The sequence below is a fragment of the Stegostoma tigrinum genome, chromosome 24 (assembly GCF_030684315.1).
Source record: "Stegostoma tigrinum isolate sSteTig4 chromosome 24, sSteTig4.hap1, whole genome shotgun sequence".
In the NCBI taxonomy this organism is placed as follows: domain Eukaryota; kingdom Metazoa; phylum Chordata; class Chondrichthyes; order Orectolobiformes; family Stegostomatidae; genus Stegostoma; species Stegostoma tigrinum.
The window spans coordinates 3,776,935-3,801,427 of NC_081377.1; the positions used below are offsets into that span (position 1 = coordinate 3,776,935).

General features: G+C 40.3%; 1 protein-coding gene across 13 annotated transcripts in view; it reads right to left on the bottom strand.

The window, feature by feature from the left end:
• LOC125465044 (adhesion G protein-coupled receptor B2) overlaps positions 1–24,493 on the bottom strand; it is a 687,705-nt gene that overhangs the window by 368,535 nt on the left and 294,677 nt on the right. For all 13 annotated transcript variants that reach the window (XR_007250162.2, XM_059654252.1, XM_048558109.2 and 10 more), the window contains 2 exons: positions 13,798–13,962; positions 4,991–5,092 (listed from right to left, as the gene is read on the bottom strand). Coding sequence is in view for 12 of the 13 variants with exons in the window: in XM_059654252.1 (XP_059510235.1) it covers positions 4,991–5,092; positions 13,798–13,962 (267 nt within the window). In the remaining variant the exon portion in view is untranslated. The remainder of the gene's footprint in view (positions 1–4,990; positions 5,093–13,797; positions 13,963–24,493) is intronic.

Here is a 24,493-nt window from a genome sequence, read left to right on the forward strand (position 1 = left end):
TTACAGAAAGGATGTTTGGGGACTCGTCAACTGAGGTAGTATGGGCTGAGGTTAGAAACAGGAAAGGAGAGGTCACCCTGTTGCGAGTTTTCTATAAACCTGCGGATAGTTCCAGAGATGTAGAGGAAAGGATAGTAAGATCCTTCTTGATAGGAGTGAGAGAGACAGGGTAGTTGTCATGGGGGACTTCAACTTTCCAAATATTGCCTGGGAACACTATAGTTCAAGTACTATAGATGGGTCAGTTTTTGTCCAGTGTGTGCAGGAGGGCTTCCTGACACAGTATGTAGATAGGCCAACAAGGGGCAAAGCCACATTAGATTTGGTACTGGGTAATGAGCCTGGCCAGGTGTTAGATTTGGAAGTAGTTGAGCACTTTGGTGATAGCGATCACAATTCTGTTATGTTTACTTTAGTGATGGAAAGGGATAAGTGTATACCACTGGGCAAGAGTTATAGCAGGGGGAAAGGCAATTACGATAAGATTAGGGGATAACAAAATGTGAGGCTGGATGAACACAGCAGGCCAAGCAGCATCTCAGGAGCACAAAAGCTGACGTTTCGGGCCTCAACCCTGATAAGATTAGGCAAGATTTAGGGAGCATAGGATGGGGAAGGAAACTGCAGGGGATGGGCACATTAGAAATGTGGAGCTTATTCAAGGAAAAGCTCCAGTGTGTCCGAGATAAGTATGTACCTGTCAGGCAGGGAGGAAGCTGTAGAGCGCGGGAGCCATGGTTTACGAAGGAGGTGGAATCTCTGGTCAAGAGGAAGAAGAAGACTTATGTTAGGATGAGATGTGAAGGGTCAGTTAGGGCGCTTGAGGGTTACGAGGTAGCCAGGATAGACCTAAAGAGAAAGCTCAGAAGAGCCAGGAGGAGACGTGAGAAGTTGTTGGCAGATAGGATCAGGGTAAATCCTAAGGCTTTCTATAGGTATTTGAGGAATAAAAGAATGACGAAAGTAAGATTAGGCCCAATCAAGGATAGTAGTGGTAAGTTGTGTGTGGAGTCAGATGAGATAGGGGAAGTGCTAAATGAATATTTTTCAACAGTATTCACTCTAGAAAACGACAATGTTGTCGAGGAGAATACTGAGATACAGGCTACTAGACTAGGTGGGATTGAGGTTCATAAGGAAGAGGCATTAGAAATCCTACAGAGGGTGAAGATAGGGATTTATCCTAGGATCCTCCGGGAAGCCAGGAAGGAGATTGCCGAGCCTTTGGCATTGATCTTCAACTTGTCATTGTCCACAGGAATAGTGCCAGACGACTGGAGGATAACAAATGTGGTTCCCCTCTTCAAGAAGGGGAGTAGAGACAGCCCTGGTAATTATAGACCAGTGAGCCTTACCTCAGTTGTTAGTAAAGTGTTGGAAAAGGTTATAAGGGATAGGATTTATAATCATCTAGAAAAGAATAAATTGATTAGGGATAGTCAGCACAGTTTTGTGAAGGGAAGGTCGTGCCTCACAAACCTTATTGAGTTCTTTGAGAAGGTGACCAAACAGGTAGATGAGAGTAAACCGGTTGATGTGGTGAATATGGATTTCAGCAAGGCGTTCGATAAGGTTCCCCACAATAGGCTATTGTACAAAATGCGGAGGAATGGAATTGTGGGAGATAAAGCAGTTTGGATCGGAAATTGGCTTGCTGAAAGAAGACAGAGGGTGGTAGTTAATGGGAAATGTTCATCCTGGAGATCTGTTACTAGTGGTGTACCGCAAGGGTCGCCGTTGGGTCCACTGCTGTTTGTCATTTTTATAAATGACCTGGATGAGGGCGTAGAAGGATGGGTTAGTAAATTTGCAGATGACACTAAGGTCGGTGGAGTTGTGGATAGTGATGAAGGATGCTGTAGGTTGCAGAGAGACATAGATAAGCTGCAGAGCTGGGCTGAGAGGTGGCAAATGGAGTTTAATGCAGACGAGTGTGAGGTGATGCACTTTGGTAGGAGTAACCAGAAGGCAAAGTACAGGGCTAATGGTGAGATTCTTAGTAGTGTAGATGAGCAGAGAGATCTTGGTGTCCATGTACACAGATCATTGAAAGTTGCCACCCAGGTTGACAGGGCTGTTCAGAAGGCATACAGTGTTTTAGATTTTATTATAGAGGGATCGAGTTCCAGAACCAAGAGGTTATGGTGAAGCTGTACAAAACTCTGGTGTGGCCTCACTTGGAGTATTGTGTACAGTTCTGGTCACCGCATTATCAGAAGGATGTGGAAGCTTTCGAAAGGGTGCAGAGGAGATTTACCAGGATGTTCCCTGGTATGGAGGGAAGGTCTTACGAGGAAAGGCTGAGGGACTTAAGGCTGTTTTCATTAGAGAGAAGAAGGTTGAGAAGTGACTTAATTGAGACATATAAGATAATCAGAGGGTTAGATAGGGTGGATAGGGAGAGCCTTTTTCCTAGGATGGTGACGGCAAGCACGAGGAGGCATAGCTTTAAATTGAGGGGTGAAAGATATAGGACAGATGTCAGAGGTAGTTTCTTTACTCAGAGAGTAGTAAGGGAATGGAACGCTTTGCCTGCAACGGTAGTAGATTCGCCAACTTTAGGTACACTTAAGTCGTCATTGGACAAGGATATGGACGTACATGGAATAGTGTAGGTTAGATGGGCTTGAGATCAGTATGGCAGGTCGACACAACATCGAGGGCCGAAGGGCCTGTACTGTGCTGTAATGTTCTATGTTCCAATAAGTACAGCAGTGAATAGTCTATGACGGTGGTCATAGACCTCTCTAGCCCTACCCAGCTGAAGAAATGATGAATATAAGAAAACGTGACGTACTGCCAGTCAGTGTGCAAACTACCACCGAGAACAACAGAGACAAACTTAATTATTTGTGGATTCATGCAGGGAGGTCTGTCATGGGACTGGAATCAAGGCACTGAAATTAATGCACCTACTGACAGTGGGCCCTGCAAATGTGGGCACGGACACTATTATCATTTTCAAGAGCAGATGTGGATTTCAGGTTGTTCTGCACAATGTGGTAGGAATTATATGCTGCTGGTCATAGGGCTCAACAGGGCTAATATGGATGTCTACAGATCCTGGAGCATCTAGAAGGTACCCTGGTTGCGAGATCATCATAATCTACTGAAAAGGCAGACAGGCTTGAGGGGCTGACTGGCCTACTCCCATTCCGTTTTCCTACGTTCCTGAGATGAATGATGATTAAAGTGGACATGAGCATGTTAATTTGATTTAAAATACTCGTAAGTAACACACATTGACCCCACCCACTCATTAGTACATGATATCCTGTATCACACTGCAATAATAGAAACTGCTCCTTTACAGCTGAACGCAGAGCAGTTTTTGGTGGGATTCTTACAAGCTCCAATTTCCAAAAGTCCTTGGCTGTGAGAAACTCATAAAGCAGAACAGGAATCCAAGTAACTTTGCTATCGTTTGCTGAAGCAACTAAGGGTTCACTACAACAACAACAACAACAACAAAAACAATGTTTCTGGAAACGCTCAGCAGATCTGGAAGGATCTGTAAAGGAAAAAACTGAACTCAGAACTGAAGGGTAACCGGACCCGAAGCGTTAACTCTGTTTTTTCCTTCACAGATGCTGCCAGACCCGCTGAGCTTCTCTAGCAACTTTGTTTTTGTTCCTGATTTACAGCACCACAGTTCTTTCAGTTTTTATAAGGTTTTATAAGGTTTTACTATACAGGGACAGTAGGAATAGGTAAAAAAACTTTGCAGCTCAAATGTGAGGATATGCACATTTATTAAAATATTATTGAGTCACATTACTTTATAAATTGCTGGAAAATGCATTAATATTTTATCCCATTCCAATTTCTTCATTTTTCCCTGCTAAGAATGAAACCAAATTATCAGTTACTTGTTGATGCATTTGCAGGAGTGAAATGACAGAGGTTAAAAGATTTATGTGCTTGGATACAGGATGGTTTCCTGTCAGTGATGGTGATGGAATGTGATGGAGAAAATGTCATTGATGTTGGAAAATGTGATGACTACTTTGGACCAGTGTGAGTGACTAACTGAACATTCAAACTATTAGTCCCTGGCATTCTAAGCAGCAATATGGATAATGTGTCTGGCAATGTCATCTTCATCTTAATTCTAGCTCCTTTCTGCAGAAATTTCATCACAAAAAAAGTGTTTGCTGCAGTCTTTAAGACCATACTTAATACCCAATCGTTTATCCAAGCTTTTAGCTTTCCCCATCAAATATCTCATTCTTTGACCCTTCATTCATTCTTTTTATATTTCTGTGAAGTACTATGGGTAATTTATTTTTGATTTAATGGTGATATACAAATCCCAACTGTTGCTGTTGTTGTAACTACATGTTGTTTTATACAGCAAATTTACCCAAATGCTCCACTGCATTTCACTCAAGGATGTTGAACTATTGACTATGGAACTAGAATCTGTTTAATAAAAACATTTTGACATAACAATGTAATAGTTATATCACCGAATATGGTTTTCAACCATAAGAGGAGATCATTCAGGCTGTTAACTTATGAGCTTGTACAGTCAAACTAGAGATTTTCGGTTTTAGATCTTTCCCAAACTTATCAATTAACAGATCTTCATTCTGAAGAATGGTCACTTGACCCGAAACGTTAACACTGATTTCTCTCCACACTGCTGAGCTTTTCCAGCAATTTTGATTTTTGTTTCTGATTTACAGCATCCAGTTCTTTCGATTTTTAACAGATTTTCATTGTTATGTATTGTTTTATGAATGATAGTTAACCTGAATTTGCAGCAGCCTCTCTCTCAGTTTAGTAAAATACTAACATGCACTGACTGAATTACTGTCATTGGAAACATATTGTTATGCAATTCGTCAACTAACATTGTTAACATATGTCTGTAGAGTATGTGGTTGACTCTGAATTGCCCTCTGGGCAATTAGGGATGGGCAATAAATGATGTCTAGCCAGCGATGCCCTCACCCCATTAATGAATAAAAAATGTCATATCTATTACCTGTTGCATTTGGAGGACACTTATTATAAACCAGCTCCCCAGCTACAGTCCTCTTCCAGGTCATTGCCATGATGTAGTCATCCCTACACATCTCATGGGGAGCTACAGTAAAAGCAAAATTAGTAACATTAAATAGTATTAGTGAACGTATAAGGAATTACAAAGGATAGTAAACTCTCACCTGTTTTATCTCAATCTTGAAAGTGATAGGCATCGATTAAATTTAGGATACTTTGTTGACTTTGATAGTCTAAATTTCACAATAAAAGTGTGATGGACCTGACCAAACCCTCTTAAAATATATGAAGAAGATAGCCTCGACCCTACCATTTTCTTATTTTAAAGGCAAGTGCCAGGCGTTGCATTCCTGATGCAATTTGATTGGTCAAACTATCAGTCTTGAAGAAAAACACACGTTATTCATACACTACAGTTAAAATGCAACAAAAGAAAGAATTAGAACAACTTAATTCTATTGGAAAACTTTACAGAATAATCGGTTATTTAACTACTAAACTGTAACTGTTCCAATATAGTAACATCCCATAAACACGCCCTTGACAAAGACAAATTCAGTAAAATAGATTGTCTTATAAGAAATTCTAGCAGCAGGAAGAGAGCCCCAGCTTTAAGCTGCATCAGAGACAGGAAAAACAGCTTTCACATCTAGACTCAAGACTCCAGCAGCAACTGCTACAGAAGGCTAAAAGTAAGAAAAAATTCCTGATTCTGTGGGAGCTTAACCCCATCCATTCAGGCTGCTGCTATTGTTCCAAACAAAAACTATTCCATAAGAAGAAAACAAGGCTTCGCAACTGTTTACTTTATTAGCTTTGGAGCAGACTGTTTATCACTTCTGTCCCAATTTTCTTCACAACTTAAGAACCCAGATACATCTCTTAAAGCCATAGAATCATCACAAAAGGGAGTGGAAGTTCACATGTTTATTCATTATAATCATTCTGTAAACGAAATAACTGACTGTCCAATGACAACAGTCATGTTTGACACAGTGCTTAATTAATATGAGGAAAGCCTAATATGTACCTCTCCACTGGTTAAAAAAAAGGCCTTTGTGTTACCGTTGTAAAAATAGGTAGGAATACACTTACCACATTTGTTAAATACTCCCCTATTAATTTAGTCAAGCATTAATCTATTTAAATTAAATTGTTTAACACTAAGTTTTCAAATGACGATTCATTCAAGTGACTGTTAATCCCAAAAGGTTTTCCCACCAACAAGGTTAAACTGACTGGCTTGTAGTTGTTGAATATATCCTTACATTCTTGTTTCAAACAGAAGTATGACATTGAACAAGAATGTAACATTATATTGTACAGTTTTAAACCATTCCAAACAAACATGAAAGGTGCTTGGCTGAGATGAAACAGCTCATCTAATTGGAACCAGCAGAATTTATACAAGTTAGTGTCTGATAAAGGAAAAACCTATGCAGCTTTTCAGGTATCCCTGCTATCCTGTGAATATTTCTGGACTATGTGCATGTTAGAAAATCAGATAAGAACAGGATCAGGCTTGATCACATCCCTGGTTAATCAATTTGTTATCTATAACACTTTAGGGAAGGTACAGAAATAAGGAAAATAGGAGCAGCATTAGGCTGCTTCGCCGTTATGATCACATGTGGTCAGCCAACGCAGTAGCTGGTTCTTGCTTTTCAACCCCAACCTTTGATTCCTTTGGGCCAAGTACAATAACCAACTCCTTGAAATCATTCAATACTTTGGACTCAACTGCTTGTGTGACAGTGAACTCCAGAGGCTGTCCATTCTCCAGGTAAAGATATTTTTCCTAATCTTAGTCCTAAATGGTTTACCCTGTAACCTTAGACAGTGACTGCTGGTTCTGGAATCGACATAGGGAACCTCTTTCTTGCATTTATCCTGTCTACTCCTGTTAGAATTTTGTAGTTTTATATAGATACTGCCTGTGATCGGGTGGCGAACAACGGAAATGGCTACAAGACAGATTAAGAACTACAGTCAAATGCAAGCATGCTGGGAACTTTGTTAAACTAGTTAAAACTCTGACCTAGGTTAAAACTGCAGCCGGGGCATGTTGCAACTTGCCCATTAAACTGTGACCCAAAATTTCCTGTGTTGACCAAATAAGGGAGGCATCCTAGTGGTCTGCTAAAATTACTGGTACCAATATTACTTTATATAGAGTATGGTATGTGACTATTTACAATTTGGTATAAATATGTAACAGTTGTAAAGCAGTAAACTCCATTGGCTGGGATCAAACATTGTGATCAGATTTGGTCATTCATTGGGTGAATGCCAGAGGTGCTTCCAGCAAATAAGCACACATTGGGATAAAAGTTACCAGCAGGAGTAACTACTCAAGACAAACATTTGCAAAGCAGGTGCCCTGATGTTTTCTTCAGAGAAACAAAGAACCACCAGGCAAGATCCACACCAAGAGCAAAAACTTGCCACTTCACTTGAATCGGGGTGATATTTGTTTCAAGCCAAACTTATAAAGTTACAGTTGAACGAAAATTAAAATAATGTAAAGTGAACTAAATTAAAGTTGAAGTTAGATGAAGTAAGAAATAAATGTTGCAATATATTTTACATTAACACCTAAAGAATTAACTAAAGGATATGTTTAATTAAATTCAGAATTGACCCCTTGTCTTTTTTCTGTCACACAAGGAAAGAACTGCTAGGAGAAGGTTGAGTATTCCTTTCAGCTAACATTTTTGACCATCCTGGGTGGTCTTTGATAAAAAGTGACCTTAGGTAGCTCCAAAATCGAACTCACTAGCTTTGTATTCTCAAAAATCCAACCTAAACCTGACTTATAAAGGGCAGCTGCTCTATATGATGGACCGAAGATGGATAGAGGAGAAGATAGGTGGAGAGGAGAGTATGGCTGGGGAAGTAGGGAGGGGATAGTCAGTCCGGGGAGCCCTACCTCACCACCCATACTCTCCTCTCCACCTATCTTCTCCTCTATCCATCTTCGGTCCGCCTCCCCCTCTTTCCCTATTTATTTCAGAATCCTTTCCCCATCCCCCTTTTCTGATAAAGAATCTAGGCCCGAAACGTCAGCTTTTGTGCTCCTAAGATGCTGCTTGGCCTGCTGTGTTCATCCAGCTCCAAACTTTGTTATCTCGGATTCTCCAGCATCTGCAGTTCCCACTATCTCTGCCCTATATGATGGCCAGGATTCAAATAGATGTGCCCCGCACAAAACCATGATGACTAACTCTAAATATGTCCATTCTTTTCCAAATGCGCATAAATCTTATCTCTAAGAATCTTTTCCAATAATTTTCCTACCATTGATGCGAGGCTCACTGGCCACAATTTGCTGGATTATCCCAGCTGCTCTTCTTAAAGGAAAGGAACAACATTGTCTATTCTTCAGTCTTCTGGGATTTCGTGTGTGGTTAAAGAGGATACAAAGATTTCTGTCAAGGCCCCAGCAACCTCCTCCCTTGCTTCCTTCAGCAACCTGATATAAATCCCATCAGGCACTCGGGTCTTATCCACCTTCATATTTTTCAAGACATCCAACATGCCACAGACTATCAACATTCCCCTCCCTAACATTACCATCACTCATGCCCTCCTCCTTAGTGAATAAGTACTCATTAAGGACCTCACCCACTTCCTCTGGCTCCACACATAAATTCCCTCTTTTGTCATTCAGTGGACCTAACCTTTCCCTAGTTACCCCTTGCTCTTAACATATGTGTAAAATTCTTAGGGATTCTCCTTAATATTTCTTGCCAAGGATATTTCTTGCTTAAGTTCTTTTCTGCTTCCTATACATTCCTCAAGGGTCCTGTTTGATTTCAGTTTCCTAAATCACAGACATGCTTCCTGTTTATTTTTAATTTTTTAAAAATTTTTATTCTTAAGTTTACTTAACACATAGGGTTTCTTCAGTTCCATGAATGCATATTTGGAAATTCTGAATAACCAAGAAAATCACATATGCCAAAATTATCACCTCCTGGAGGAGCTGAAGATCTTTATTCTTGCTGGCAGCTGGTGTCACTATGATGCATCTGCTGAGGGTTACATGGTTAGGATTTTTGACAATGTAGTCAACTTGTGGTTAAGAGTATGCAGACGGCAAGAAAATAGGTGACTGGCAGGCACTCATCAAAGCTTAAGTAGGTAGTGCAAAACTAAAACAAAAATGGATTGCAGAAATCTGAAATAAAAAAGAAAATGCTAAAAATACATAGTAGGTCTAGCAATACTTGTGGAGACAGAGACAAAGATAATCACCTAGACTTTCCAATAGAAAAACAGTGATTACTAGTCTAGATTTTTGGGCTTCTACTTGGGGTGGCATAGTGGCTCAGTGGTCAGCACAGCTATGTTATAGCGCCAGGGACACAGGTTCGCTTCCAGCTTTGGGTGACTGCATGGAGTTTGCACGTTCTCCCTGTGTCTGCATAGATTTCCTCCACATGCTGCAGTTTCATCCCATAGTCCAAAGATGTGCAGTGTGACAGGATAGGGTAGGGGAATATGTCTGCATGGGATGATCTTTGGTAGGTCAATGTGGACTCAATGGGCTGAATGACCTGCTTCCACACTATACAGATTCTATGATGTCATGCTAGACTCAGTTGAGAGTGTGGGAATTGACAAGAGGAGAAATTGTTGGACAATTATTCAATGTTTGGAACCCTCTAAAATGTTTTCTTCTTGAAATGGCCACATAATTGTGGGGAAGTGTTGGCCTAGTGGTATTATCACTGGACTGTTAATCCACAGACCTAGATAACATTCTGTGGACCTGGGTTCAAATCCCGCCACAGCAGATGGTGGAATTTGAATTCAATAAAAATATCTGGAATTAAGAAGCTAATGATGACCATGAATCCATTGTTGATTCTCAGAAAAACCCACAAGGTTCACTAATGTCCTTCGGGGAAGGAAACTGCCATCCTTATCTAGAGTGGCCTAACGTGACTCCAGACCCACTGCAATGTGGTTGATCCTTAATTAGGGGCAATAAATGCTGCATAGCCAGCAATGTCCTTTAATGAATAAAAAAAAACTTCCCAATATCCTGCCCCTCAGCCAAACTACACCACGCTCAGAGCACTTACACCCCTTAGGTCCTGACATGACACCCAATTCTCCTCCAAAGACCAACACATTCACTAAGAACAAGACACCTCTCTTGCATACACAAATTCATCTTCCCTGGGTACCTGACACTACCTCCCCCAAGAGCCAACATCCACCTCCAAGTGACCTGACACCAATAACCTGTCCCCAAGGATCGTAAAGGCCTATTGCCAATATGCTCTTAGACTGGATGCCCTCTACACTGTACTTGATACAGGTCTAGCTATCCCTGATAGCCAACTGTTGGTCCCAAACCATCATTCCTGCTGCCAGGCTCAAACCCCAATGTCCTCTGCCTTTACTGAAACACAACCTCAAACTACCTCTCCCAAACCAAACCAACCCGGAAACCCTCTTATTCCACTGCCAACAGATTGGATATCCATTCCTTGCTCACCTGCTGCCAATTCTGATTTTTCTCACCACTCCCAGCTTTCCTCTATAACTTAACTGGGCACTTTGCCACCAACCACTTGCCACCTGGCATTGTACCCACCTGACACGATATCCCATACCCATCTGGCACCCTACTCCCACCCATATTGCATTAGGCCCCTGGCACCCTACCCCTATCTTACCTGGCATCCTGCATCAAATTTACCTCATCTACTTATCCTTTGACTGTAGCTTTCAAAGTGGCTGTCTGAACCTTTAAATTCCAGAACACAGCAGCTAGCTGCTGTGAAAAAGGGGCATGATTTGCCTTGGCTGATAATACTGCGCTATGAAAGGACTGTCAGAATGGAAGCATGGCTCTGCATTTCTGAGGAAGCCTTGACTGGAATTTCCTCTATTAAATGTGGAGCTCCCCTCTTTCCATTAAAAAGGAGGGGAGGAGTGAAATTACCTGTCCTTGGAAAACCTGGCCCAGCAGCTCATTTGGGTCTGAAAGAAAGGTATCACAGAATCACCCAGTTCATAAGAGGCCCTTTGACCCGTTGAGACTGTATCACCAAAAATGCACTACTACCTACCTAGTCCCATTTTCCTGCATGAGGCTCAGAGCCTTGAATGTTATTACACTTCATATATTCAACCAGCTACTTTATAAAGGTCATGAGGTTAGCTGTCTCAACCATCCTCTGAGACAATGTATTCCAGATCCCGAACCTGTCTGAGTGTTTTTCTCAAATCACCTCTAATCTCAGAGGAAGAGGTACTTTTTTTAAACTACCTTTGTTGCATAAGGAAAGGGACGGAATTCATCCTCCCCACCCAGTTTGAGTTACCTGTAACAAACTGGGGAATCTTGGCAAAGGCCTAGTAATAACACAAGCCATAGGTGCATTGTTGTGTGGAAATACAATGTAACGATGATAGCAGAAATGTGACTCAAACAAGGTTAGGGCTGGATGCTGCATGTTCCTGATAAAAGGCATTCAGGAACAATAAAGATATGCAGGTTAGAAGAAATGACCATAGGAAATGCAGGGTTACAGGAATGAGTGAAGAGAATTGATCTGGGTAGGATGCTCTTCAGAGTGTCAGTACGGACTTGATGGGCCAAATGGCCTGCTTCCACACTACAGGGATTCTACGATATATACTGGCCTACCTAGTGATACCCACATCCCATAAGTGAATAAAAAATGTTAATATGAGAGTAATTCTCCTCACCCAAACAGAGTGTTGAGCCTGTGGAATTCATTACCATAGGAATTAATTGATGCCAAAACACTGAATGTATTCAGCACTTGGGGTGAATGATATCAAAGGTTATGAGGAGAAAGCATGTTTGGGTAATTCAGTTGGACAATCAACCATGATTGTGAAGAATGGCAGAGCAGGCTCGAAGGGCTGAATGGCCTCCTCCTGCTCATTTCTTCCTTATTTTCCATGTAATAAGGAAGGAAGGAGGAATGATGCTGGTATCAATTACAGAAAAAAAGGATATCTTGCTGAGGTTGAAGTTTAGTTATAACTAAGAAACAATTGAGGAAGATATAGTGATCGGAACGAGGTCAGCCATGTAGTTCGTATTAAATATGAGTTCCTTGATTGGGGTTGTTAACCTGGGCCAATCAGGGAATCCTGGCTCACAGATATAAGCATGACTCAAAGGGATTCTCCTCACACTAGGAACTGGCTCTGAGCTGGCTGGTCAGAGTCTATAATACTGTGTACATGTAAATAAAGGGTGATGGGATACCTACCTCCATGGAGTTACTTCATGCATCATACTGCTGGGTGCATTCTACAGACTGGATACCAGTGTTAACGATATAGATGACCAAATTTAAGTTGGTAATCCTAATATTAGTTGGGATGGTGATTATGTAAAGATTGATGAGGGAAGAGATCGAAATGTACTAAGGAGAATTTTTTCCACTAGTATGCTTCCAGACTGAATGGAATTTCTCTATCTGATTCTGGAGATTGTGGGTCAAGTAGATCTATGACAGGAGGGAATCTTTCAAAGGGAGAGGGATCATAAGGTTAGATTTATATAAAAAAATACAAGGAACTATTCAGATAAATGCAGTTGAATGACAGTAAGAACATTTTAATATAATGAGAATGGATCTGGCCCAGATAATCTGCAGTCAAAGAACAGTATGTAGAACTATAAGTAAACAATGGGCTGCATTACAAGGTAGATTGTTCACGTAGAATCAAGACATATTCCTGTAAGAAGGAAGGTCAAAATATCTAGCGTTTTTTGGATAGCAAAAGAGTTAGAACAAAATAAAGCAGAGTAAATGTGCACATTACATAATTGGTTGATAATATTGCGTAAACCAGGCTGTACGTAGAAAATTCAGAGTGGAAGTTAAAAAAATAAGAACAACATGCTGAGAACATGAGCGGAGACTGATGTCTGGCAGCTCTTGACACTGTTGGTAGATGCCAAAGAAGATCAGGCACTTCTTCACAAGGACAAATTAAAAGGGCAAAAAAAAAATCAAGCTGTTGCTATAAACAGGTCCCATAGGGGCACTAACATGGACATGAAGAAAGATTTTCAGCTGTACATTTAATTTCTATTTCTTGTAATTATAATGTCATCTTAAATTGCACAGCACGAGTATAAACTGGGCATATCCACAATTTTAATTACGGCCTCCCAGAGACTGCGATGAATGCATGCTATTTACCAGTCATACTGTTAACATAGGCGAGCTCTTTAATCTGATCATTTATTATGGATTACCATCAGACTAGATGCAATGTTGAATTTGGTTTAGTCATATTATTGCTGGAATGTTAATCCAGAGACCCAGATAATGTTTTGGTGACACTGGTTTGCATCCCGCCAAGGCAGATGGTGAAATTTGAATTCAATAAAATATCTGGAATTAAGAATCTAATGATGACCATGAATCTGTTGTTGATTGTTGGGAAAACACACAGCTGGTTTACTAATGTCCTTCAGGGAAGGAAACTGCCATCCTTACATGGTCTGGCTAACATGTGACCCCAGACCAACTGCAATGTGGTTGACTCTGAATTGCCCTCTGGGCAAATAGAGATGGGCAATAAATGCTGCCTAGCAGTGACGCCCTCATCCCATGAATGAATAAAGGAAATAAAATATAATTTATCTGCTTAACTCTTTTTCTACCAATATGTACACTATGGTAACATCCTGAACCAAAATGGCCGAAGTTGGTGAAAAAGAATAAGCGAAAAAATTTAAGCAAGCATTTAAATAAGTAATAATAAGTACAATTCTCCTACCCGGGCATCTTTTATGATTGCATGTCCTGACTTCTTCCCCTGATCCTTCACATGGGTAGCCTTTGACACTTGTCCCCTTGCACATACGAAGGCGTCGTTGCCAGCCACTGTCACATGTTTTGGAACACAAACTCCAATGGTTCCATGGACCCCATTTGCCATCACCTTAAAAAGAGTTTAAATTAATTCTACACTAGCAAGAGAACAATGATTATTAGTTGGTTCGGTCATACAGAGCTTGAATATTCTTGTAAAAGGGACATGCCATTTATGTATTTTTGCCTTACAATCATCTGGACAGACAAAGCAAAATAAATTTCAAAGAGAACACAATTTATACTGCATGATAAGCAAGGGAAGCCATTTGGTTACTATGTGGACTCACGATTGAGATTTGTCATGGAGAATATACCAGATTGTAAGTATCCCTCAAACTTTTGTTTAACTAAAAATGGAACAACATCTAAGTATGTTTTTATTCGGCACAAAGAACGGGACCCCGTGTATAAACATGTGTAGCTTCTGCAAAGACTAACTTCATGGGCTATTTACACATTACGATTATGATAGCTCTGTGTATTATAAGTTTGACCTAATCACAACCATGTAAACAGGGCCACAGCCATTAGCTCACCATGTAAGCTTAATGCTGAAATAGACTGCAAAGCTACGCTCTGGGATAATGACTAGCCCGATTAGGTCAATGCCTGCTGTACATTTTGTAAATTCACGAATGAGATAAAGACCTCCACCTTTAGTCCTTATACGTGCCTAGTCTATAACAAATTATCCAGCAAAGTAAGATACCTCAAGAATTTGAGCAACAGGCAAAACAAGCCATTTTATGACATTGTGATGCAGCAATAATATGAGTGCTTTGCTCCGTTAAAAGGAAGAATGCTGTAAGTCTTTCTATTTATCATCAAAGGTGTAATATAATAAATGAATATGAATATGATGCCAAATATGTTTCATTATGTTCCATTAAACTGGTAGATTATACCAAACATTAGATCCCTTTGGCTGTTTACAACAGACACAGTTGTGACCATGCTCAACTTGTATACCAAATACAAAACATAGCCAAAACACATAAAACTAAGCTAGAAGTAACAATTTTGTTGTGTTTCATGGAGGGTTTCTCTCCGTGAAGTCTAGTGAGACATCTCACCATATCCTACCAAACTCACCTTTTTAACGACATGCCTGGTCCTTGTTGTGTTCCTCTCACCAAATTCTAATTCCATTCTATCATCTACCATTGCTAGAACAACTCACCAATCATCAGATATCCCTGAAATTCCAGCATCCCCAGTATCTATGACATCTTTAATAGGTTGGAATGCACAAATGTAGGCAATTCAATATTACCCTCTATTAGCAATATAATGGCACAGAAGCAACTAGACCACACTGGTCACAACAAACAGCACGACATGGCTGGCAATGCTTTACTCAGACAACTTAATTCTCTTACTCTAGTACCTGTTGTACTAACAGGCCACACCGATGATCTCACCTAGATCCCTGTCTAAGTCACCATTACTTTGTTGCCAAAGTCCACTGTAGATTTGCATCTTGTCCATTAGGGGAACATCACATACAGGTAAGCAATCAGACAAGTCCAAACATGAGCTTTTATTTAAAGTCAGCAAAAGAAAATGCAAACAAAACCAACAGAAGCTGCAGTTCATCTCCACCATGTAATCAAAATGAGAACATGAAGACGAGTGATAATTTTGCATTCCACAATTGCTTGCTGAGCCTAACTTTCATGTAGTGGAAACCAGGTGCCATTTAGGTCCTGTCTGGCTTGATGTATCCAATACTGTTGAGCTCTGTGATAAGCAAGAAGAACTTCCTCTTTGTTTTCATCCTCCTGTTCAGCAAACATCCGTGTTCTTCCTGTTCCTGAACATGTATCATATTACCTCAATGCCTACTCCATACAGAGCACAACATGCCAGGAAGATACAGTAGACTATATTGGAGGATATCCCAAAATTTGCCTGTGAGAGGGTAGAATTGAGCTGCCTTCTTGGACAGCTGCAGCTCATGGTAGCTATGTATAGTCCTGTTTTTGACACAGTGACAGCAAAGGAAGCCAAGATAGTATTTGATTTGGAGAATAAAAAAAGCTTGCAGGTGGTACACTTCCTATACATCTGGTGCTCCTGTTCTTCTCAGTGATAGAGATTGCAGGTTTAGAAAATGTTGTCACAGAATGTTGATGAGTTGAGTGAGCGCAGCTTACAGGTGGTACAGTCTACTGCCACTGAATTGGTGGGGGAGAGAATGAATGTTGAAAGTGTCGTATGGGGTGCCAATCGAGCAAATTTGCCAGATGGATTTGAGCTTCAAGTGCTGTTGGAACTGCACACATCTATGGAAATGAGTATTCTGTGACTGTCCTGAATTGTACCTTGTAGATGTTGTACAGACCTTGAGAAGTCAGGTGTTCAGTTCCTTGTTGCAGAATTCCCACTTTCTCACCAGCCCGTGTAACTACAATATTTTAAGACTAGACTGGTTCAGTTTCTTATCAACGGTAATGGCCAGGATGTTAATATTGCAGGATTCAGTGATGCTAATGCCATTGAATGTCACGAGGCAAAAGTTGGATTCTCTTTTGTTGGATGACATTGCTGGACACTTATTGGCAATTATTAGGGTGAGCAATGGCCTAGTGATATTATCGCTAAACTATTAATTCATAGACCAACATAAATGTTCTGGGGATCTGGGTTTGGACACCGCCATGGAAGATGTTGGAATTTAAATGCAACAATAATCTGGAAATAAGAGTCTAATGATAACCATGACAACATTGCTGATTGTCAGGGAAAAACTCACCTGGTTCACTCATGTCTTTCAGAGAAGGAAACCTGCTGCTTTTACCTGGCCTAGACTGCATTTGACTCCACACTCACAGTGGTGGGGTTGACTCTTAACAAATCTCTGGTCAATTAGGGATGAGCAAAATTGCTGGCCAGTCAGCAATGTTCACATCTCATGAATGAATGAAAAAAAAAGCCATTCAGCCTTTTGAATTTGCTCTACCACTCAATTTGATCATAGCTGATCACAGAATTCAGTAACCTGCTCCAGCTTCCTCCACAAGCCTTTCATCCCCTTAGCAGTAAGAACATATCTAAGTCCTTTTGAAAAGAGTCAATGTTTTGCCTCAACTGTTTTCTGCGGCAGACAACTCTGCAGGTCCACCACTCTCTGTGTGAAATGTCTCCTCGATTCAGCCCTAAATGGCCTGCCTCACCTCACCTCTGCAACTGAATCCCTAGGCTGTGACCAACATTCCCTCTAAGCTGCACGGCGTTTTAATGTTCTAAGCTTGGCAATTGTCATTGGAACTCTGATCACAGTCTTGACCTCCAAGTTGGGAGGTCACTGTCACACATAGACCTTTATGGCCCATGTTGTCATTAAGGAAGAAAGAGGAATGCTGACTGTGATCCTTAATTCTGGACTCCCTGATCGAGAGCATCCTTCCTGCGTTTACCGTGTCTAATCCTGATAGAATTTTATAACTTTGCATGAGAGCTGCCCGCCACCCCAGCTCTTCTAAATTCCAATGAATATAACTCCCAATCCATTCCCTCTTCATCTATCAGTCTTGCCATTCTTGGAATCAGTTTGATAGATCTTCACTGCAATCTTTCCATAGCCAGAACATTCTTCCTCAGTTGAGGAAGCCAAAACAGCACACAATACTCCAGTGTGTTCTCACCAATGTCTTCTTCAATTACAATTACAATTTACAACTCAAATCCTCTTGCTAGAAACAACCAATATACCATTTCCTTCTTCACTGTTTGCGGCACCCTGAATACATACTTTCAGCTACAAGTGCTAGGACATCCAGGACACATTTCACCTGCTTTTTCCCAATCTATCAGATAATAATCTGCCTTCTGTTTCTGCTGGCAAGGTGAATAACTTCACATTTATCCACATTGTACTTCATCTTCCACGCATTTGCCTAATCTAGATCACAAGTATATATTGTGAATAACTAGGGTCAAAAACACTAATCCTTGTGGTACCCATTAGTCACTGTGGTCATTTGGAATATTACCCATTTATTCCTACTTTTTGTTTAATTTCCATCAACTAGTTCTCTATCTATGTCACCACACTACCCTTAATCCCATGAATTTTATTTGACATGCTAATCTCTTATGTCCTTGCAGTGAAGTTTAACATTGAAGCAGCCTGAAAAGATTGTCCTCAGTGACAGCATCACAGTGAAGCAGTCTGGGAAGAGTGTCCTGCATGTTGATTAGAAACAAAGAGTGACATCACAGGAAAACTGAAGTGTCTTATACTGCAGGAGTAGAGGTCCCACAGTAGAGAGCTCATTTGTACATAGAAGGTAAGGTCAGATAAATATTTACAACTTCTTTCACTCACAGTTTATTAGATATTTTTATGGCTTAGAATTCCAAGAGTTGTATACCATGGTATCAAGGAACCGGAAGGAAGGGCCCCAGAGAAATTGATATTATTTGATATTAGGCATCTTCTAAAAGTTTAATTTAAAAGGTTAAGTCGTGGACAGAGAGCTCAGAGTCATGGTTTGTTCCTCCAGATCAATATGGGAAGCTGAGGTCATTTCTAGTGCTCAGAACAGCATGCAAGTAGCAAGTCTCTCCAGCTCTAAAATGTCGAGGTTTTGGAGCTACAGTGATGGATAGGGACACTGTGAAACTGAGAGAATCATGAAATTGCACATAGAGAGATGCAATCACACCAGAGGCTAAGACTCCACAGGTAGAAAGGGAATGGATGACCACCAGGCAGAGTAAGAGACAAGGCAAGTAGTACAGGAATCCTCTGAAAACAAGCATATCACTTTGGGCACTGTTTGGGAACGTCCTCTCAGTGGAAAACAGCAATAGCCAAGTTCAAGGCATCATAGAGGAGGAACAAAAAGTGTGAAAATGCAATAATCATTTTATTATTATAATAATTATAAGATTCAATTTATAGGATTCAATTATAAGGGGAATAGGTAGGCTGTTCTGTGACCACAAACAACGCTCTAGGATGGAATGCTGCATTCCAGATTCTACAGTCAAGAATGTCTCAGAGTGGCTACAGGGCATCGTGAAAAGAGATGGTGAACAGCCAGTGACCGTGGTACAAAGACATAGTTAGAAAAAAGGAATGAGGTCCGAAAGCAGAATATAGGAAGTTAGGAAGCTGGCTGAAAATTAGGACCTCAAAGGTAGTGATCTTAGGAATACTATCAGTGCCACATGCTAATCAATATAGAAACAGCAAGATATATCAATGAACATCCCTAACAAGAGAAGATCTAACTATTGCCCTTTGGCATTACCATTGCTGAATCCCTCACTATCAACAGCAAGGGGTTAACTGTAACTAGAACCCAACCTGGGCACATAAATAGTGAATCCACAAGGGCTGGTCAAATGCAAAGAATTCTGTGTTATACAGAAAAAGACCCTTTGGTCCAACTAATTCATGCCGAACATAATCTTTATTCATTCATGGGATGAGGGCATCGTTGGCTAGGCAGCTTTTATTGCCCATCCCTAATTGCCCAGAGGGCAGCTAAGAGTTAATCACATTGCTGTTGGTCTGGAGTCACATGTTGGCCAAACCAGGTAAGAATAGCAGTTTCATTCCCCAAAGGACATTAGTGAACCAGATGGGTTTTCCCCAACAATTGATTCATGGTCATCATTAGATTGTTAATTTCAGATATTCATTGAATTCAAATTCTACCATCTTCCATGGCAGGCTTCAAACCCTGGTCCCCAGAGCATTATCTGGGTCTCTGGATTAACAGTCCAGCGATAATATCAGTAGACATTGTCTCCCCTAATCCCAAACAAAACTAGTCCCACATGCCTGCTCCTGGGCCCTATCCCTCCAAACCTTTTCTATTCATGTATTCATCCAAATGACTTTTAAACACTGCAATTGTACCTTCAGCCACCAGTTCCTCAGGAAGTTCATTTCACATGTGAACCACCATCTGTGTAAAAAATTTGTCTTTATGTTTTTTTTTAAATCTCTTCCCTCTCATCTTGAAATGTTCCCCCCCCCATCCTGAAATTCCCCATTTTAGGGAAAAGACAAATACCATCAACTCATATATCTTTACCTCTCATTATTTTATAAACTTCCATCAGGTCACCTCTCAACCTCCTACATTCCAGTGAAAAAAAGTCCCAGCCTATCCAACCATTCTTTATAACTCAAGCCTTTGATACCTGGCAACACCTGGTAAATATCATCCGAGCCCTCTCCTGCTTGAAAATATACTTCCTATAACTGGGCATATTCCAAAAGAGGCCTCAACATAATGTCCCAACTCCTAAACTCAAACGACTGAGTAATGAAGACAAGTGTGTCAAAAGCCTTTTTAACCATCCTGTCCATATGTGACGCAAACTTTAAAGAATTACGTATCTGCACCTTGAGGTGCCTCTGTTCTGAAACACTACCTGAGGCCTTACCGTTAATTGTATAAGCCTTACCCTTGTTTGAAGTACCAAAATGCAATAACTTGTATTTATTCAGATTAACCTCCATCTGCCATTTTATAGTCCATTGATCCATTTGATCAAGATTTCAGTGTCTACAATGCCACCAATTTTGGTGTCATCTGCAAACTTACTAACCATGCCTTCTATACACTCAAGGACCCAGAACTGATCCCTGTGGAACACTGCTGGTCACAGGCCTCTAGACCGAAAAGCAAAGCTTCACCATTACTTTCGGTCTCCTGCCATTATGCTAATTAGATATCCAACTGGTAAACTCATGCTGAATCCCATGTGACCTAACTTTACTAAGTAGTCTGCCATGTGGAACCTTGTTAAAGACTTTACGAAAATCCAAATAAACAATGTCTACTGCTCTGCCATCATTAATCTTTCACGTAACTTCCTCAAAAAACACAATCAAATATGTCAGACATGATATTCATCACACAAAATCATGCTGACTATCCCTATTCAATTTTTGTCTCTCTAAATGTCCATAAATCGTATCATTTATAATCACCTCCAACAATTTACCCTCAACTGAAGTCAGACTCACAGATCTATAGTTCCCCAGTCTCTCCTTACAACCTTTCTTAAACAAAGGTATAACATTAGCCATCAGTCATCAGATGCCTCACCCATAGTTATAGATGATGCAAATATTTCTGCAAGGGGTCTCATAATTTCCTCCCTTACTTCCCACAACATTCTGGGATACATTAGATCAGGTCCACAAATTTATCCACCTTTATATTCAGATATTTCTCATATAACGCAATAGTTGTGTTCTTGTGTGACCCCACACTATAGAAATTTGTCACAGAAAATCGCGTTATTGGGAAATCACTACAGAAAATCACTATACTTGTACAGCAGGAAGTTCATGTCATCCAAACAGCGTCCACTATTCATCAACTGCATTACAGCCAATTTGTGTTCATGAAACGTGCATTATAGCAGAAATTCCTGTTCTCTAAGACCTCCCAAACCGCCTCTTCTGTAATGTGCACTATCTTGAAAACTTCAAAGTTTATTTCTCTGCATTCTCCAGACTCCATTTCTCTCTCTACAGTCCACCTCTTGTATCCCCATTGGTCCTTTGTAGATGGACAGTCATGAGTGTGATACTCTTCACGTGCCTTGATGTATGCAGCTCCAACTACATTTAAGAAGCTTGACAAATTTCAGGACAAAGCACCCCTTTTGAGTAGCCTGTCATTCAACCACCTTCAGCACTCACCCCCTTGGCCACCCGTGCACAGTGACAAAAGTGTTTACCATCTACGAAATGCACTGTGGAAACTCATCAAGTCACCTCCAATAGCGCCTTCCAAATTTTCAATCTCTACCAGCTAGAAGAGCAAATACAGCAGATGCATGGGAATATCACCATCAGCAAGTGACCTTCCAAGCCGCAAACAACCCTGACTTGGAACTGTTCTTTCACTATCACTGCCAAAATCCTGGAACTCTCTTTCTAACAGCACTGTGGTTCTCCCCACACTCAAAGGACTGCAGTGGTTCAAGAAAACAACTCACAACCACAGTCCCAAGGCCAATTAGGGATGGGCAATAAATGTTGGCCTGGCCTGTGATAGCCCATCCTATGCACAAAAGGAAACAAAAAGCACAATGATGTCCTGGGTGACAGCTTGTAGTTATATTTTACAACCACAGTACTGTCATAAAAGAGGAAAAATGATTTAAGGTACCTTTGAAATTCTTCCTGCCTCCAGACCATGACTCTTGTTTCTGTGCAGCTGTGCAAAATCGATGTCAACGATTAAGGTTGGCTTCCTAAACTGAATTAGACTTGAAGAATTTTTTTAAGCTGAGACAATCAAGAAGTTTCATTAGATATTGAATGTTAATTGCAACATTTTGAAAGTTAGTAATGATGCCACAACTGGTGTAAAAGTACACATATGAATCAATCCTGAAACAGGACCTGCAAGGCTTGGCTGATTCCTTATTTCTTAAAATCCAGTGAATTTAGATAGTTCCACAGAACTGACTGGAAAATGATGGGACAATTTTTCAATGTTCATGTCGTCCTATAGGGAAAGGATCAGCTTCCACAGCTGGGTCCACAAGTGCAGAACTAGGGGCTCTGAGAGCCAAGCCAAAACATGAGCAGAGAAGGAAGGAGTCTAGAAGAATGTCCAGTGTTTCAGTTTATGAGGACGTCTTGATCACAACTACACTCAGGAGACCTTCAGCTCAAGAAATGCACAAAATTTCAACAGTCACAATGTGAAGCTGAAAAGGGGTACATTAGCTTTTGTGCGGCCCAAGGTTATAGACCTGAAAAATCAACGATAAAGGTTTATGCTTCTACCAGGAAAGGTAGCAGTCATAATCAATGTTCTGAAAAAAAAAAATCAGTGCACAGATCTTCTCTCCATATGGTTTGATATGATGGAAGTATTTGACTGAGTTTGCAATGTTGTTTCCTCCACAATAGAAGCTGTCAAATGGAAAGTTCTAAAAATGGTAAGATGCTCATAATGCATTTAAGAGATGCTTTACCAATGATTCATCATGAGATAAATCATGACATGAAGCTAGTGTCAGGGTCTTAAATTATGGGAATGGAATGGTAATCAATTAGGTCATGGATTATGCTCAAGAGAAGCCAACAGCATTTATATTGTGTATCCTGATCAAGGATCAATATAATCATGCGCAGAGAGAAAGGAAATGCTTGGAATCATTTCTAAAATTGAAAAGTTTTTGTCAGTTCTTCTTGGGTGGAAATTTCACACTAGTTACAGATCATAAACTTGTGGTATTTATTCCGAGTCCAAAATCTGCAACATTGAATTGGCAACATCAAGGATTCATCAGGAGGCTTCACATCCCACACAAAGTAATAATAAAATTAAATTTCGTAGTGCAAAGGAAAAAGCTGTTGTTTCATATTGTAGTGATTGGAATAAGGTCAGCCAGCTGGATCCATAGAATACGAGATCCCTAATTGAGGCTGTTAACCTGGCTTAATCAGGCTGTCCTGGCTGACAGATATAAACAGGAGTGTCAGGGCTCTGCTTATTGGCTCTGAGCTAGGTCAGTGTCCTGTAGAATGTATGTGTAAATAAAATGTGACATTGGGATAGATACTGGCTCTCATTGAGTTATTTCACACATGAAAATTCAAAAGTAGGCAATATTCATAAGAGTTGTACATGAAGACTTTCTGATCACTGAAAATACAGCTGAAACCGAAAAAGGCATACTTTCAAGAACAATCTATGAACAGACTTTGAATGGTTGAGACAGTGAATAGATGGGAAGCTAAAACCATTTCACAATTGATATGATGAGCTATTGTACACTGCACTGTGTAATAATATCTCTGAATAGGTTGAATAAAAAAGGTTAAAATATAAAAATAAATAAAGTTAAAATTCTGGGAGGATACAGTGTGAAATTCATAGCCAGCAATGTTGTTCATTGACTTTATCTAAACAGTGATCTCAAATCATTGATTAGTAATTTGTCAAAACTGCAGTCAAGTAAGCCACTTGAAAATCTTTATATCCACTAAAAATCTTTATATCCATGACCATGACTAAATGATTTATTTTAGAATTTGCACACAAACTTGTGTGTAAAGGAAAACATTTGGGCTAAGAGAGGTGGAATAGGTTAAAGACAACATAAAAGTTAACCATTAAAAGATAATTAACCAGGAATGTACACACAGAAAAAAAATGGCACGAAGACTGGTGAAGGGACGGGTGGTGTTGAAGAAGCAGAGAGAGGGCAGAAGCAACTTGGATAGACTAGAAAAATAGGTTAAGAGGTTGCGGATGGAACGCAACGTGGGATAATGTGAGGCTATGCATTTTGGTGGGGAGAATAGACGGATAGATTATTTTCAAAATGGGAAAAGTCTTCAGACATCTGAAGCACAAAGACAGTCAAGAGTTTAGGATTCAATTAATGCTGAAGCATTCGTACTAATCTTCAATCAGAAACACCCAGTGGTCCCCAGCATCACAGATGCCAGTTTTCACTCAATTTGATTCACTCCACGTGATGTCAAAAAAAACAGCTGGAGACTATGGGGCCCTGATAACATTCTGGGAATTGAACTGAAGACTTGCCCTAGCCAAGCTGTTCCAGTACAGTTACAACACTGGCATCAAAATGACGAT